The 18,600-nt window shown below is 46.5% G+C and overlaps 1 protein-coding gene across 1 annotated transcript in view; it reads left to right on the top strand.

Moving 5' to 3' along the window:
* Positions 1–18,600, top strand: part of MUC16 (mucin 16, cell surface associated) — a 220,729-nt gene that overhangs the window by 63,306 nt on the left and 138,823 nt on the right. The window contains exons 3-4 of the mRNA XM_058425754.1: positions 9,142–9,255; positions 17,439–17,537. Coding sequence (XP_058281737.1) covers positions 9,142–9,255; positions 17,439–17,537 — 213 coding nt within the window. The remainder of the gene's footprint in view (positions 1–9,141; positions 9,256–17,438; positions 17,538–18,600) is intronic.

Below are 18,600 nucleotides of genomic sequence, written 5' to 3'. Positions count from 1 at the left end.
AGGGCAGAGGAAGCAATCAGATATGCATTTGTCTCAGGCGAGCGGAGGGATGACTTTCTTTCCCGCATCTGTAAAGATAAGCTGTCCATTTACATTGCCAAGGTGAAATTCAACAGAACTGTTTTAGGGTAAAGATCTTGAGTCCCACAAAGAATTTCCTTGTGGGCAAATTTTGAGGGAGGTATGTTGCTTTTTAAATCTTGGTAGCTATTGGCCAGGTGTGGTGGCTCACGCCTGTAATCCCAGCACTTTGGGAGGCCAAGGTGGGCAGATCACGAGGTCAGGAGTTCGAGGCCAGCCTGACCAGCATGCTAAAACCCCATCTCTACTAAAAACAAAAAAAATTAGCCAGGCGTGGTGGCATGCGCCTGTAATCCCAGCTACTCACAGGAGGCTGAGGCAGGAGAATCACTTGAACCTGGGAGGTGGAGGTTGCAGTGAGCAGAGACTGAGCCACTGCACTCTAGCCTGAGCGACAGAGGAAGACCCCATCTAAAACAAACAAACAAACAAACAAACAACTTGGTAGCTATCTTATTTAGGAATGAAATGGGAGGCAGGTTTGCCTGATGTAGTTCTCAACTTGACTTTTCCCTTTGGCTTTGTGATTTTGGGGTCTCGAGATTTATTTTCCTTTCACAGTGTATGTTCCAAGAAGTGGGATTGCTGGATCATATGGTAGTTCTACTTTTATTTATTTATTTATTTATTTATTTATTTATTTATTTATTTATTTATTTATTTATTTTAGAGACAAGATCTTGCTCTGTCACCCAGCTGGGGAGCAGTGGCACAATCATAGCTCATTGCAGCCTCCAATTCCTGGGCTCAAGCCATCCTCCTGCCTCAGCCTGTCAAGTCACTGGGACTACAGGCATCAATCACCATGCTCAGCTCACAGTTTTTTTTGTTTCTTTTTTCGTTTTTGTGACGGAGTCTTGCTCTGTTGCCCAGACTGCAGTGCAGTGGAGTGATCTCGGCTCACTGCACCCTCTGCCTCCCGGGTTCAAGCGATTCTCCTGCCTCAGCCTCCTGAGTAGCAGGGATTACAGGCACCTGCCACCACGCCTGGCTAATTTTTGTATTTTTAGTAGAGACGGGGAGTTTCACCATGTTGGCCAGGCTGGTCTCAATCTCCTGACCTCAAGTGATCCACCCACCTCAGCCTCCCAAAGTGCTGGGATTACAGGCATAAGCCACCGTGCCTGGCTCATAGTTCTATTTTTAATTTTTTGAGGAACCACAGTAAGTGAGTAGGGTCTCTGTTTCAATCCACACTGGATGGAGTTTTCATTCTCTTCTTTCATGCCTGGCTTCTAGAGATGTCGTCACTCTTCCCAGGAGAGGAAACATCCCCCTCCTTTCTCAACCTGGAAAAGGACTCTTTATTATTCCTTTTTTTGTGGAGGGGAGGTGCCTTGATGTGAGGTTTTGCACAATGATACCAAGGAAGGGTCCTCTTTGCAGTTTTACTCTATCAAGAAGGGCCCTTTACCTCTTCAGTCAATGCTTTTGAAGAGATTCATTCATTCAATTTGTTCAATGAGTATTTATTGAGCACCTACGTGTGCAGGCACTGTTCTGGGCAATGAGGGGATGGCTGTGAGCAAATCAAAAGATCCCTGCTGAGCTGACACTTTCAGCAAAGGGGGATGACCTTAAACCATAACCAGAGTAAGTACGTGATGCAGTGTTAAGAAGGGAATAAGGGGGCCGGGTGCAGTGGCTCACGCCTGTAATCCCAGCACTTTGGGAGGCTGAGGCGGGCGAATCACCTGAGGTCGGGAGTTCGAGACCAGCCTGACCAACATGGAGAAACCCTGTCTCTACTAAAAATACAAAATTAGCAGGGTGTGGTGGCGCATGCCTGTAATCCCAGCTACTCGGGAGGCTGAGGCAGGAGAATCGCTTGAACACGGGAGGTGGAGGTTGCGGTGAGCCAAGATCGAGCCATTGCACTCCAGAAAAGAAGGGAATAAGGAGAAAAGAGACGGGATGGAGACTCGGGGGTGCTGGAGTGTGTTGTGGGCACGTTGTTCTTTCCAACAAAGTGGGTTCAAGGAAAGGCCCTCACTGAGAAGCTAAGACTCGAGGGGTGGGGTTCTTGTTACAGATTCACGACTAGCTCATCTCAGGTTGACCTTGTTGCAATGTCTGGGGAGGTGTACGCTGCTATTTCTGCTTTAACCGTAGGGAAACTGGGGCTCAGTGAAGCGAGTTGGGGCAGAACCAGGATGAAACCCAGAACTCTAGGACTTGAGTTCCTGCCCAGTGAGTGTGCGTGTGGATGAGTGTGTGATTATGTGTCTGTGTGTGCTTTGTGTGTGTCTGCATGAGCATGTGTGTGTTAGAGTGAATGTGCATAAGTGTGTGCATGTGTCCATGTGTGAGTGTGCAATTTAGTGCTTGCATGCATACTTGTGAGTGTGTGCATCCACCTATGTGTCAAGTGTGTGCAATGAGTGAGTTTGCACAGGTGTGACTGTGTGTGCATAAGCATGTGTGAATATGTGTGCGAGTGTGAATGTGTGTGTGTATGTGTGTATGCATGTGTTCATAGGTGTGTGGGTGTGCATGAATGTGTGCTTGTTTTTCAGCATGTGTGTCCATGTGTGGGTGTGTTTGAATGCTTACATATGAGTGTGTAGCTGTGTGTGTGTGCATATGTTCAAGAGAGTGCATACATATGTGTGTGCATTTGTGTGTGTATTAGTGTGTGCATGAGTGACTGAGTCTGCACACGTGTGAGACTGTGTGAGTGTATGTACATAAGTTTAAGTGTGTGTATGAGTGTGTGTATTCATGCATGTGTGTCCATGTGTAAGAGTGTGTGTGTGCGTGCATGCAAATGAGTTTTTGTGTGTGCATAAGTGTGAGAGAGTGTGCATGAGTGTTTGTGTGTGTGCATGTGTGGGTACACATATTTTCCCTCCTCTTCCTCTGGGGCAGCAGGGGTCCTCGTTTGCCACTCGTGGCAAAATATCCTCCTTTCCTCAGTTGGGGAGGAGAGCCCTTAGCTTGCTCTTTCTAGGGTAGGTAGCAAGACAAAGGAGCAGTTGGTGCCAACATCCCCCAAAGACCTCCAGCAGTCCCTGTGGGGACAGGACAGGCCAGTGGGGCTGAATGGGGCCAGGGGACTCAGCCCATTGTCCAAAGCGGCTCAGCCCCTCCTGGGTGGGAGAGAGGAGGTGGGTCGGGGCCATCCTGGGCTGGAGGGCCCCACGCTTTCCCTCTCCTCATCTCTGCCTGGGATGAGAGATCCAGGGGGCTGCCCTGGCTGGTCTGGCCACATACCTGAGTGGAGCTGGGCCTCCCACCTGTCAAGGAAACAAACACTGCTGTGCGGGGAGGCAGCCTGCCTGATTGTCCCCACCCTCCCTGGACCTTTCATCCCATCCTGAACAATCCCATCTGCTTCATTTAACCCTTTGTCAGACCTGTTTTGGGACACTTGTCCTAGCACTTGCAGCTCTGCCAACCCTGCCCCCAACACACAGTAAATCTGAGCCGGGCTTCTCATCCTTATTCTGGCTCTGATCCACCCCCTCTCTGTGACTCTGAACCCACATTGCCCCCTTCCCCTAATAATAAAAAGAATTACACCCTGGGGTAAGTGCTATTCTAGAGCAAGTCATGATAATGATAATAGCTAACAGGGAGCACTAACATGTACCAGACACTCTTTTAAGCTCTTTGCAGATATGAATTCATTAAATCCTCATAACAACTTGGAGGACAATAGGAGGTACATCCTATTATCATTTCCATTTTGCAGAAAAGGAAACCAAGACACAGTTAGTTATGCAACCGGTCCAAGGGCACATAGCTGCTATGTGGTAGGGCTAGGCTTTGACCCTGGGCAGATTGGGTCTGTAAGACCCTAGTGATTCTGACCCAGCTCCCCTGTGATCTGAGACATCCTCTTCCTCAGTGATTCCCAGTATTGAGAGAACGAGGCAAAGAGATGAGGTGGGGAGGAAGGCAGGTGCTGTCTATCAGATGGTGAGCTAATGCAGGAGCTAACATAGTCTTTTTAGACTGAGATCCATGGTAAGAAATACATTGCACATTGTGTATCAGTGTGCAATGTATTGTGTACCAGTACCATCCTACCATTGTGTACCAGTGTGCAATACATTGTGACCAGTTTTGCTTATAGATGCGTGATGAAAATACTTTTTTCTTTCCTTTTTTTTTTTTTTTTTTTTTTGAGAAGGTGTTTCACTCTTGTTGCCCAGGCTGGAGTGCAATGGCGCAATCTCAGCTCATTGTAACCTCTGCCTCCTGGGTTCAAGCAATTCTCCTGCCTCAGCCTCCCGAGTAGCTGGGATTACCGGTGCCCACCACCATGCCTGGCTAATTTTTTGTATTTTTAGTAGAGATGGGGTTTCACCATGTTGGCCAGGCTGGTCTTGAACTCCTGACCTCAGGTAATCCACCCACCTCAGCCTCCCAAACTGTTGGGATTACAGGCGTGAGCCACCGTGCCCAGCCCCTGATGCCTTTTTATTCTATTATATTCTCTTATTTATTTATTTATTTTGGATGCTGCTCTCAACCTACTGAACTGGTTCCTTGTCTGCCTGTCTCCATGGCAACAATCCTGTATGCTACAACCTGGACCAATCCCACTGAAGCGAGGTTTCTCAATCCCAGCACAAATGTCAATGGATTTGGGTCTCATAATCCTTTGGGGAGGTAGGGTGGGCTGTCCTGTATATTGGTCAAGTGCTAAACAATATCCCAGGTTCCCTACAGCGGGATGGCAGCAGCACTCCCACCAACCAAAAATGTCTTCAGACATTTAGTAGAGATGGGGTTTCACCTTGTTGGCCAGGCTGGTCTTGAAGTCCTGATCTCGTGATCCATCCGCCTCGGCCTCCCAAAGTGCTGGGATTACAGGCCTGAACCATCGCACCCAGCCTGCTCTCTCTTTTTTTTTTTTTGAAACGGAGTCTTGCTGTGTCACACAGGCTGGAGTACAGTGGCGTGATCTCAGCTCACTGTAACCTCCACCTCCCGGGTTCAAGTGGTTCTCCTGCCTCAGCCTCCCGAGTAGCTGGGACTACAGGCTCCCGCCACCACGCCTGGCTAATTTTTGTATTTTCAGTAGAGACGGTGTTTCACCATATTGGCCAGGCTGGTCTTGAACTCCTGACCTTGTGATCCGCCCGCCTCAGCCTCCCAAAGTGCTGGGATCACAGGCGTGAGCCACCGTGCCCAGCCTTCCAAGACGCTGTCTCTACAGAAAAGGTGTTATCCTTGTTATCGATCTTTGTAGCCAAGGACAAATATTTCAAAACTATTAGGCAATTCTCCTCAATTTTTCCTCTAAAAAGCTTTGTCTTCCTTTGCCTTCCTGAATATGCACGTATATTACAGTGGCATGCATATTCCCACTGCAATGTTCTATTCCCAAATGAACATATTTTCCTTTAGAGAGTCTGTCTCTGTTTGCTATTTAGGCTGACAGGGGTTTGGCTAGTTAGTCTAAGAAACTGGGATTGCTCTATATTGTCATAAATTCCTCTCCTCCCTGGAGTCCTAGGAAGCTGGCTTCTTCCATCTCAGAAGTTTGTAGGGAGTGAAATAATCTATCAGGAGTATGTGGATAATTTAGTGCTATTCAGTAGGACCGTGCGTGTGTGTGTGTTTGTGTGTATTTTCTTGGTGAGGGCTGTAGCTATGAAAATACACATCTGAGAAAGGTTTCCCCAAAATTTCAGTCATTCACATTTTTACATCTCACGGTCTTTTTCCTTTTTTTTTTTTCTCTCTTCTACATATGGGTAGCCCAGTTATCTCAGCACCACTTATTGAATAGGGAATCCTTTCCCCATTGCTTGTTTTTGTCAGTTTTGTTGAAGATCAGGTGGTTGTAGGTATGTGGCATTTTTTCTGGGCTCTCTATTGTGTTCTATTGGTCTATATGTCTATTTTTGTACCAGTACCATGTTGTTTTGGTTACTATAGCTTTGTAGTATAGGTTGAAGTCATAGCCTCTGATCTTGAGGACTTTATTTGCTTATTTATTTATTTATTTTTGAGATGGAGCCTGGCTCTCTCACCCAGGCTGGAGTGCAGTGGCATGATCTCGGCTCACTGCAACCTCTATCTCCCAGGTTCAAGTGATTCTCCTGCCTCAGCCTCCCAAGTAGCTGGGATTACCCAGCTAATTTTTGTATTTTTATGGAGACAGGGTTTCACCTTGTTGGCCAGGCTGGTCTGGAACCTCTGACCTTAGGTGATCCACCCACTTTAGCCTCCCAAAATGCTAGGATTACAGACATCAGCCACGGTGCCCGGCCAATCTTGAGGACTTTATAGCCTCTTCTTTGTCCTTGTAACATCATCTCCTTAGGCTTTGAGCACTTCCTTGCTTTCTGGCAGAATTATCTCTTAATAATGCTAACCTGGTCACAACCCTCACCCGTTGCTTCAAATCCTCTGGTGACTTTCCATTGCACTTCCAAGAAAATCTAAACTTCATACATCACTGGTTTGCAACCCTTCCTCCTCTTTCTCCTCATTAGATCTGACCTCTGCTTAGCCAGCTGGTCTCGCCTTACACTCCAGCCATGCTTTCTCAGTGCACTCTGGCCGCTCTGGCCTTCTTGAAATTCCTCGAATGGGTCAGGTTTATTCCAGCCTTTGGGCTTCTGCATATATAGTTCCCTCCATCACAAGCATACTTCCCCTGTGATAAGTACCTTCTCATCTCTCAGGGTCCTCCTTAAATATTACCTCCTATGAGAAGTCCTCCCTGATGACTCTATGGAAAATTATGCTTCTCTCCCATTGGTAGAGTGACTTCAAAATTCCCTTCACTGTCTGCAAGGACATTAATTATTTATCTGTTGGATGAATCGCTGTCTGCTTTCTCCACTAGGATGTAATTTTTTTTATACTTTAAGTTCTGGGGTACATGTGCAGAACGTGCAGGTTTGTTACATAGGTATACATGTGCCATGGTGGTTTGCTGCACCCATCAACCCATCCTCTACATTAGGTATTTCTCCTAATGTTATACCTCCCCTATAGCCCCACAACCCCCGACAGGCCCCGGTGTGTGATGCTCCCCTACCTGTGTTCTCATTGTTCACCTCCCACTTATGAGTGAGAACATGCAGTATTTGGTTTTCTGTTCTGGACATAAACTTTTTGAGGGAGTAAAGACTTGTCTTGTTGCTCACTCTGTGCCCCAAACTTGGAATTGTTGCCAAAACACCAGGGGTCCAGGCTAGGTCCTGCTGCTCACCACACAGAAAGTCAACCACTGAGACAATGATTATTGCCAAGGAAGAAGGCTTTAATCTCCTCAGCTGCAATGAGGAGATGGGAGCTCAGTCTTAAATCCATCTTCCTCACCAACTAAAATTAGAGGTTTATATAGCAGGGAAGAAATGTGACTACGTGTAGTAAAACAGGAAATAAAGAGGGGTCAGGAAGCAATCATGAGGATTGAGGAGTCTGGCATCTCATTGTCTGGATATGATGATCTGCTGAGTTTCTTTTCTCTGATACTTCTTGAGAGGACTGGGGGTCTTTTAATGAGGAAGGAACTCAGATAAAACAAATGTAAGTTTCCCACAGAATGGGAGAAAATATTTGTAAACTATGCACCTGACAAAGGTCTAATATCCAGCATCTACAGAGAACTTAGGTAAATTTACAAGAGAGAAACAAACAACACCATTAAAAAGTGGGCAAAGGCTGGGCACAGTGGCTCACAACTGTAATCCCAGCACTTTGGGAGGGCAAGGTGGGCAGATCACGAGGTCAGGTGTTCGAGACCAGCTTGACCAACGTGGTGAAACCCTGTCTCTACTAAAAATACAAAAATTAGCTGGGCATGGTGGTGCACACCTGTAATCCCAGCTACTCAGGAGGCTGAGGCAGGAGAATCACTTGAACCCAGGAGGCGGAGGTTGCTGTGAGCTAAGATCACCATTGCATTCCAGCCTGGTCAACAGAGTGAGACACTGTATCAAAAAAAAAAAAAAAAGAAAAGAAAAAAGAAAAAAGTGGACAAAGGACATGAACAGACACTTTTTAAAAGAAGAGATACATGTAACCAACAAGCATATGAAAAAAATGCTCACTGTCACTGATTATTAGAGAAATGCAAATCAAAACCACAATGAGATACCAGCTCACAACAGTCAGAATGGCTATTATTAAAAAGTCAAAAAATAACAGATGCTGGCAAGGTTGTGGAGAAAATTGAACATTTATACACTGTTGGTGGGAGTGTAAATTAGTTCAACTGTTGTGGAAAGCAGTGTGGCAATTCCTCAAAGAGCTAAAAGTAGAACTACCATTTGACCCAGCAATCTCATTATTGGGTATATACCCAGAATAATATAAATCATTCTACCATAAAGACATATGCACGTGAATGTTCACTGCAGCACTATTCCCAATAGCAAAGACATGGAATCAACCTAAACACCCATCAATGACAGATTGGATAAAGCAAATGTGATACATATACACCATGGAATACTATGCAGCCTCAAAAAAGAACGAGATCATTTCTTTTGCAGAAACGTGGATGGGGCTGGAGGCCATTATCCTTAGCAAACTAACCCAGGACCAGAAAACCAAATATTGCATGTTGTTACTTAGAAGTGGGAGCTAAATGATGAGAACTCATGAACACAAAGAAGGGAATAATAAACAGTGGGGTCTACTTCATGGGAGTAGAGAGGAGCAGAAAAAATAACTATTGGGTACTAGGCTTCATACCTGGGTGATGAAATCATTTGTACAACAAACTCCGTGACATGAGTTTACCTATATAACAAACCTTCACATGTAGCCCCAAACCTAAAATAAGAGTTAAACAATAACGAATGTCAGTTTCAAGTATTTAAATATGTATATAAATACTGTCTATGAGACTATTGGGTTGGTTTCAGAATCAGCTGTTGTATGAAAGGTGCTCAAGACATATTTGCTGGTTAGATAAATGAGTGACTGAGGGTCTGGAATAAATATTAAATAAATGAAATGGTAAACGAACGAGTCACTATGCAGAGATTCCTATGGAAAGAAGAGCAAGTCCAGAAGAAAATATTTTTTTAAATTTTTTTCGTTCTACTTCCTGCTGGGATAACAAACCTGGTTCTTCTTCCACAGGACTGCCTTTTGAGGCAGTGGTCTTTGCCCAAACCACAGACCAAGGAACACTTGGAGCCACCAGGCAGTTGACACGTGACCCTTCCTCCCCAGCATCACTCATCAGCTCCATGGGTAGGTAATAATAAAATAATAATAATAATAATAAAAATAAAATAATAATAAATAATAAAAACCAGTAACAGGCTGGGCGGTGGCTCACATCTGTAATGCCAGCACTTTGGGAGGCCGAGGTGGGTGGATCACGAGGTCAAGAGATCAAGACCATTCTGGCTAACACAGTGAAAGCCCGTCTCTACTCAAAATACAAAAATTAGCCAGGCGTAGTGGCGCACGCCTGTAGTCCCAGCTGCTTGGGAGGCTGAGGCAGGAGAATTGCTTGAACCTGGGAGGCAGAGGTTGCAGTGAGCCGAGATCACGCCACTGCACTCCAGCCTGGCGACAGTGTGAGATTCCGTCTCAAAACAAACAAAAAACAAAAAAAAACCAAAATGACAAACAAAAAACTGCCACCCCCCCCCCAAAAAAAAAAACAGTAACAGGAGTTTATTAAGTCCTAATTCCCTCACCCTGCATGGTAGATCACATCATTGCATCATCACAACAGCCCTCTGCTGTTATCCCCGTTGGGCATATGAGGAGACAAGGCTCAGAGAGGTTAAGTGACTTGCCCCAGATCACACAGCGAGTAATTGGGACTTGAGTCCCACTGAGTCCACTTCTTCCATTTTCCTCCCACTGTGCATTTTGTTTCCTGCTCTGGGAAGATTGCAATTGGCTTGATTTTAGGAAGGAAAGAAAATGAGTCTTCAAGAGATGATTTGGGCTGGGCACAGTGGCTCACACCTGTAATCCCAGCACTTTGGTAGGCCAAGGTGGGTGGATCACTTGAGGTCAGGAGTTCGAGAACAGCCTGGCCAACATGGTGAAACCCTGTCTCTACTAAAAATACAAAAACTAGCCAGATATAGTGGTGCGAGCCTGTAATCCCAGCTACTCAGGAGGCTGAGGCAGGAAAATCGTTTGAACCCAGGAGATGGAGGTTGCAGTGAGCCAAGATCGCACCACTACACTCCAGCCTGGGTGACAGAGTGAAACTCCGTCTCCCCCCACCACCCAAAAAAAAGAGAGGTGATTTGAATCTGAGGACTGTGTAAGTAAACTCTGTGTCTTCTGCCTTACTCACAAATATTGGCAGGCTGGCATGCGGTGCGTGCCTGTAGTCCCAGCTACTCAGGAGGCTGAGGCAGGAGGATTGGTTGAGCCCAGAAGTTGGATGGTGCAGTGAACTATGATTGCACCATTGCACTACAGCCTGGGTGACAAAGAAAGACCCTGTCTCAAAAACAAAAAACAGGCCAAGCACAGTGGCTCACGCCTGTAATCCCAGCACTTTGGGAAGCTGAGGCAGGAGGATCACTTGAGCCCAGGAATTTGAGATTAGTCTAGGTACCATGGTGAAACCCCATCTCCATTTAAAAAAAAATATCAGCTGGGTATGGTGGCATGCATCTATAGTTCCAGCTACTTGGGAGGCTGAGGCGGGCAGATTGCTTGAGCCTAGAAGTTGGAGGCTGCAGTGAGCCACGATTGCACCACTGCACTACAGCCTGGGCAACAGAGCAAGACTCTGTCTCAAAAGGGGAAAAAAAAATGAACGAACATTGGCTTCCTCAGGAGGAGGCAGGAGAGACAGCCCAGCCCTCATCCTCCCTCTGACCCTCTCATCTACTCGCTCACCTTCTCTCTCCATATCCACAGTGTCCTAGAGGCAGATGGCATTGATGGGGCTGCTGTGAGTGTGGCCACCAACACTGTCACGTAAATAGGCAGGTTTCCCATTGCTGGGAGATGATTCCCCAAGTGTCTCCTTGGAGGGAACCAGCCCAGGCAGGGACAGGGGGTTCAAGGCAGGAGCCCTGTTGAGGCTCCTCCTGCTGCCTCCTGCTCCTTGGCCTCTGGACGATAGGTCCCCCCTTTCCTAGGAGTCTAGTTCTGTTCCCTTTATTTTTTGAGACAGAATCTTGCTCCGTTGCCCAGGCTGGAGTACAGTGGTGCGATCTTGACTCACTTGCAACTTCCGCCTCCTGGGGAGCTCAAGCGATTCTCCTGCCTCAGCCTCTTGAGTAGCTGGGATTACAGGCGCGCACTACCACACTAGGTTAATTTTTGTATTTTTAGTAGCAACAGAGTTTCACCATGTTGTCCAGGGTGGTCTTGAACTCCTGACTCTGCCTGCCTCAGCCTCCCAAAGTGCTGGGATTACAGGCGTGAGCCACCGCGCCCAACCTTGTTATTGGGGTGATGACTTTATAAGCAGCACAACAGAGCAGTTAACAGAGGAGACACTGGTATGGGACAGCTTGGGTTCAGATCCCACCTCTGCTACTTTCTGGATAAATAAGGAAACCTCTCTGAGCCTCCAGTGTCTTGGGAATAAACACACTATGTGACCCAGTAACTGTAAAATCTGAATGAAATTACATGACGCCTCCAAACAGTGGTTATCAACTGAATGTGATTTTTGTCTCCCAGGAGACATTTGTCATATCTGGAGACATTTTCAGTTGTCAGAAATAGGAGGGTGGGTGCCAGTGACACAAAGCAAAGCCCCTCTTCCTAACCCTGGTGAAAGCTGGAATTGTTTCAATGTGCATCCTATGAGAATGCAACTTACATTAATTAGTTAAGTGTGACTGCTGAAGGAGGGAGAGATTATTCACCATATGAGCACTGTAAGCTTCACATCCGTTTAGGTGGCTGTTACAAAAACAAACAAAACAACACAGAAAAACATAAAAATATTATAACAAATGTGGCTGAGGATGTGCAGAAATTGGAACACTTGTGCACCATGGGTGGGAACGTAAATCGTGCCCCAACTGTGGAAAAGAGTATGATGCTTCCTAAAAAAAAAAAAAAATTAGAATTACCAGATGATCCAGCAATACCACTTGTGGGTATATATTGAAAAGAATTGAAAGCAAAGCAGAGACTCAGGCAGGTATTTCTACACCGGTGCTCACAGCAGCATTACTTACAATGCCCCAAAATGTAGAAACCATCCAAATGTCCTTCGGCAGATACATGGATTAAAAAGTGTGTTCCATCCCCACAGTGGAATTTTTTTTCTTTTTTTTCTTTTTTTTTTTTTTTTTTTTCTTTTTTTTTTTTTTTTTGAGACGGAGTCTCACTCTGTCGCCCAGGCTGGAGTACAATGGTGTGATCTCAGTTCACTGCAACCTCCGCCTCCTGGCTTCAAGCGATCCTCCCATCTTAGCCTCCTGAGTAGCTGGGATTATAGGGCGCCACCATGCCCAGCTAAATTTTGTATATATATGTATATATATATACACACACACATATATATGTATGTATTATATATATGTATATATATATATATAGAGAGAGAGAGAGAGAGAGAGACAGAGTCTTGCTCTGTTGCCCAGGCTAGAGTGCAATGGCGAGATCTCTGCTCACTGCAATCTCCACCTCCTGGGTTCAAGCAATTCTCCTGTCTCAGCCTTCTGAGTAGCTGGGGTTACAGGTGCCTGCCACCATGCTCGGCTAATTTTTGTATTTTTGTAGAGACAGAGTTTCACCATGTTGGCCAGGCTGGTCTTGAACTCCTGACCTCAGGTGATCCGCCTGCCTTGGCCTCCCAAAATGCTGAGATTATAGGCGTAAGCCACCATGCCCAGCCTAATTTTTGTATTTTTAGGAGAGACGGGCTTTCACCATGTTGGCCAGGCTGGTATTGAACTGCTGACCTCAAGTGATCCGCCTGCCTTGGCCTCCCAAAGTGCTGGGATTACAGGCGTGAGCCACCACTCCTGGCCCCCACAATGGAATATTATTCAGCCTTAAAAAGGAAGGACATTGTGACACATGCTACAATGTGGGTGAACCTTGAGGACAGTGTGCTAAGTGAAATAAGGCAGTCACAAAAAGACACATTCTGTATGATCCCACTTATGTGAGGTTCCTAGAGTCATCACATTCATAAAGACAGAAAGCAGAATAATGGGTGCCGGGGGCTGGCGAGGGGCAATGGGGAGCATAGTCCTTCCTGTCTCCCATTCAGTTCCTTGAACTAGAGAACAACAATCCTGACTCCATACACACACAGCCTACCTACCCACAGGAATTGGGGCAGAGACATCTACCAGTGTGGTGCTGATTGACAGAAGTGCCCCATTCTCTGCCTCTCCAGGGGTTCAGCTGCCCTTTCTTTTTATTTTTTTTCGAGATGGAGTCTCGCTCTGTCGCCCAGGCTGGAGTGCAGTGGCGCAATCTTGGCTCACTGCAAGCTCTGCCTCCCGAGTTCACGACATTCTCCTGCCTCAACCTCCTGAGCGGTTGGGACTACAGGCGCCCGCCACCATGCCCAGCTAATTTTTGTATTTTTAGTGGAGACGGGGTTTCACCGTTGTCTGAATCTCCTGACCTCGTAATCCGCCTGCCTCGGCCTCCCAAAGTGCTGGGATTACAGGCTTGAGCCACCGTGCCCAGCCTCAGCTGCCCTTTCAAGCTCTACTTGTTCCTAGTCAATCCTAAGGTTACAAATTGACTATCTCATGAGTATTGCTTTTCAGTCTCCCTGGAAAATCATCTAGGGCTACCTGCCCTTGGGAATGGCTTTCCAAATTTATTTTTTAATTTTTATTTATTTATTTTTTTGAGACGGAGTTTCACTCTTGTTGCCCAGGCTGGAGTGCAATGGCTCAGTCTCGGCTCACCGCAAACTCTGCCTCCCAGGTTCAAGCGATTCTCCTGCCTCAGCCTCCCGAGTAGCTGGGGTTACAGGCATGTGCCACCACATCCGGCTAATTTTGTATTTTTAGTAGAGATGGGGTTTCTCCATGTTGGTCAGGCTGGTCTCGAACTCCTGACCTCAGGTGATCCACCCACCTCGGCCTCCCAAAGTGCTGGGATTATAGGTGTGGGCCATGTGCCCGGCCATAAATTTCAAGACCCCCACCCCCACTAAGTATTACTACTAGTCTTGTTCAGCAATGCTGATCATGCCTTCACCCTTTTCGCCTCCTGCACAAGATGTCCCTATGACACAGCTTGCCATCTAAATTCTAGGAAACATCGGGTACTGTAGCATTTTTAAAGATAGAAAAGATTTAGCTGAGGTCAGGCGTGGTGGCTGACACCTGTAATCCCAACACTTTGGGAAGCCCAGGAGGGAGGACTGCTTGAGCCCAGGAGTTCGAGATCACTTTAGGCAATATAACAAGACTGCATCTCTACAATTTAAAAAAAAAAAAAATTAGCCAGGCATGGTGGTGCATGCCTGTAGTCCCAGCGACACAGGAGGCCGAGGTGGGAGGATTGCTTGAGCCCAAGAGATCAGGGCTGCAGTGAGCTACAATCACACCTCTGCACTCCAGCCTGGGTGACAGAGCAAGACCCTGTTTCAAAAATAGAAGATTCAGCTAAGAACTAAGAATGTGTGAGGACCCAAGGTAAGAAATTACCTGAACTACTTGACATGGACAATGCTATGGCTAGGTCGTGAAATATCGCTGTCTGTAGAACCTTTGGAATGCCTCTAAACAAACAGGAAACGTCCTTTTCTATTTCCAGATAGATCAAGTATTAGGTAACCAAAGTAACCAAATAGACTGAGATTCTTTTAGCTACGTAAATAATAACTAAATCTGATACATACAAGAAGATAAACTAAAAGGATTGGCCAGCAGGGGGCACTTGTGTCTTCCTCGCGGGGTGTAGCATCTACAAAAACTACTGGTGTTAAATCCTAATTCTGGGCCAGGCGCAGTGGCCCAGGCCTGTAATCCCAGCACTTTGGGAGGCCGAGGCAGGTGGATCACCTGAGGTCAGGAATTCGAGACCAGCCTGGCTAATGTGGCAAAACGCCATCTCTATTAAAAATACAAAAATTAAGCTGGGCGTGGTGGCTCATGCCTGTAATCCCAGCACTTTGGGAGGCTGAGGCGGGTGGATCACGAGGTCAGGAGATTGAGACCATCCTGGCTAACACGGTGAAACCCTGTCTCTACTAAAAATAAAATAATTGGGACCTTGTCCCGTATCGGAGTTGGGAGAGAATGGGTGAAGCTGTTGCGAGGAATGAGTGAGTCCCGAAAATAAAATAAAATAAATTAGCCAGGTGTGGTTGTGCGTGCCTGTAATCCCAGCTACTTGGGAGGCTGAGGCAGGAGAATTACTTGAACCCAGGAGGCGGAGGTTGCAGTGAGCCGAGATCATGCCACTGCACTCCTGCCTGGGCGACAGAAAAAGATTCCATGTCAAAAAAAAAAATCAATCAAAAAATAAAATAAAATAATAAATCCTAACTCTGGCTGTGTGTGGTGTGTGGTGGCTAGTGCCTGTAATCCCAGTGCTTTGGGAGGCTGAGGCAGAAGGATCACTTGAGGCCAGGAGTTCGAAACCAGTCTGGACAACATAGTGAGACCTCATCTCTACTAAAAATTAAAAAAATTAGCTGGGCATAGTGGCACCCACCTGTAGTCCCAGCTCCTTGAGAGGCTGAGGCAGAAGGATCACTTGAGCCCAGGAGTTCGAGGCTACAGTGAGCTAAGATTGTACCACTGCACTCCAGTCTGGGCAACAGAGCAAGGCCCCATCTCTAAAAACAACATATTAGCTTTATATCATAGTGTTTAAATATTGTTAACTTTACTTTAAAAATATTGTTTTAACTCTCTAAAGAAAATACTGTTAACTCGGCCAGGTGCAATGGCTCATGCTTGTTATCCTAGCACTTTGGAAGGCTGAGGCGGGCAGATCACCTGAGGTCAAGAGTTTGTGACCAGCCTGGCCAGCATGGTGAAACCCCGTCTTTACTAAAAATACAAAAATTAGCTAGGCATAGTGGCACATGCCTGTAGTTCCAGCTACTTGGGAGGCTGAAACAGGAGAATTGCTTGAACCCAGGGGGCAGAGGTTGCAGTGAGCTGAGATCACACCACCGTACTTCAGCCTGGGCAACAGAGCAAGATGCTGTCTCAAAAAATAAAATATTGTTAACTCTCTAAAAAAAATCCTAACTCTGCCACTTCCTGGTTCTGGGACCTGAGCCTTGTCATTTCACCTCCTTAGACTTCAGTTTCTTCAGCTGTAAAATGGGAAGGATAGCACTTGTCTTCCCAGGTTGTGGTGAGGACAAAAGTCACTCCACATAGCACCTGCATGTGGCATCTTCTCTGCTAATGTTTTGACCCAGTAGACAAGACAGTGATGCAACAGGAAAAGATCAGGGCACATTCCGTACTCAAAGGAACACCCCAAAGGTGTGACATCAGTGACAGCCTGGCTGCCCAAAGCACCAGAAAGCCTGTCGTCACCAGAGGAACCAACCAGCCCAGCACTGCCCAACAAATAGCATCACTGAGGCAACCTTTGCAAGGTAGATGTCAACAGCAGTCATCACCGTGGAGACCACAGCCACCTCCACTGCCCTCCAGGCCGCGTCTACCCAGAGCAGAGTTTGCAAAATCCACACCAGCCACGCCACATAGTGGATCCACATGATTCACAACAGCAGCCTCCCAAGGTCATGAATACAGCCATGAGTATGGGTTCTCCCAGCTGAGACCATAGCTACTCCTGGCTCAGTGATTCAGTCATTGAGGACAGTCTCCTGTGCTATTCCTGAGTCAATGCAATGTAGACGGTGTAGCTACTTGCACCCATGCTGATGCTCTATTTGCAAAAGAATCTGTGAAGATGGTAGAAGGATTCCCATTGTATCATGTTCTCAGGGTCAAAGCCATTATTTAACCTGGAATGCCTCACCTACTATCATCCCCAATTTCCCAATTCCTTTTTGGTCTACAAATCGTGCTTTCTCTCTTTCTTTTTCTTTCTTTCTTTTTTTTTTTTTTTTTTATTCGCGACAGAGTTTCGCTCTTCTCACCCAGGCTGGAGTGCAATAGCACAGCCTCAGCTCACTGCAACCTCCGCCTTCTGGGTTCAAGCAATTATCCTACCTCAGCCTCCCAGGTAGCTGGGATTACAGGAATGTGCCACCGCGCCTGGCTAATTTTTGGTTCTAGTGGTCCTCCAACATCAGCCTGCCGAGTAGCTGGGACCACAGGCGAGCACCACCACGCCTGGTTAATTTTCTAAATTGTTTTGTAAAGATGGGGTCTTGCTATATTGCCCAGGCTGGATTTGAACCCCTGGCCTCAAGTGATCCTCCTGCTCAGCATCCCAAAGTGCTGGGATTACAGGTGTGAACCATCATGCCCTGTTCTGAGCTTCCTTACTTAGGTGCTCTTTCCATCCTTTTCTCCTCACAGGAACTCACGAGCCTGGGGGGAGTTCAGCATCCCCACATGGAACCTCAGTACGGCCAACAAGCAGCCCTCTGGTGGAAAAATCAACAATCAGTCGTGCAGGTATGCTCCAATCTCATCTCCTCCACATTGTTATGGTCTCCTGGAGCTTTGTTGATCTCTTTGGAGACGAACATTTTGATCTTTTCCATAGGGGAAGTGAAAGGGATGCCTGTGTTGGAGTTTGCTCCCCAGCTACAGGGCTCCCTAACTTTTTATTTAACCTCCAGCTTTATGGCCATGTACAAGTATGCAATTCTAATCTTCATCTTGTTTTGAGATTCTAATCCAGAGTAGTTGGAGGACAGGAAGCCCAGCCTATAACCCCTGATTTTTTTTTTTTTTTTGAGATAGAGTCTCATTCTGTCACCCAGGCTGGAGTGCAGTGGCACAATCTCAGCTGACTGCAACCCCTGCCTCCCGAGTTTAAGCAATTTTGGTGTCTCAGCCTCCTGAGTAGCTGGGATTACAGGCGCCTGCCACCACCCCCGACTAATTTTTGTATTTTTTGGTAGAGATGGAGTTTCACCATGTTGGTCAGGCTGGTCTTGAACTCCTGACCTCAAGTAATCTGCTCTCCTCAGGACTCTCTTGGAAGGATTTTTTTTTCTTTTTTTTTTTAGATGGAGTTCTGCTCTTTGTCTCCCAGGCTGGAGTGCAATGGTGCGATCTTGGCTCACTGCAACCTCCGCCTCCCGGGTTCAAGTGATTCTCGTCTCAGCCTCCCGAGTAGCTGGAATTACAGCCACCCGCCACCACGCCCAGCTAATTTTTGTATTTTTAGTAAAGACAGGGTTTAACCATGTTGGCCAGGCTGGTCTCGAACTCCTGACCTCAGGTGATCCACCCGCTTTGGCCTCCCAAAGTGCTGGGATTACAGGTGTGAGCCACCGCGCCCAGCAGGAACTCTTAGTTCAGAAGAAGAGTGAGCTAATAATGTATACATCTCATAGCACTTTTTTGCATCTAAGTTGTTCTATTTGGGATCAGAAGACTTTTCTTTTTTAAAATTTAGCTTTTATTTTAAGTTTAGGGGTACATGTGTAGGCTTGTTATATAGGTAAACTTTTGCCATTGGGGTTGGTTTTACAGATTATTTCATCACCCAGGTATTAAGCCTAGGATC

The sequence above is a fragment of the Hylobates moloch genome, unplaced genomic scaffold, assembly GCF_009828535.3.
Source record: "Hylobates moloch isolate HMO894 unplaced genomic scaffold, HMol_V3 SCAFFOLD_12, whole genome shotgun sequence".
Taxonomy (NCBI): domain Eukaryota; kingdom Metazoa; phylum Chordata; class Mammalia; order Primates; family Hylobatidae; genus Hylobates; species Hylobates moloch.
This window is presented reverse-complemented; position numbering and strand designations above follow the sequence as displayed.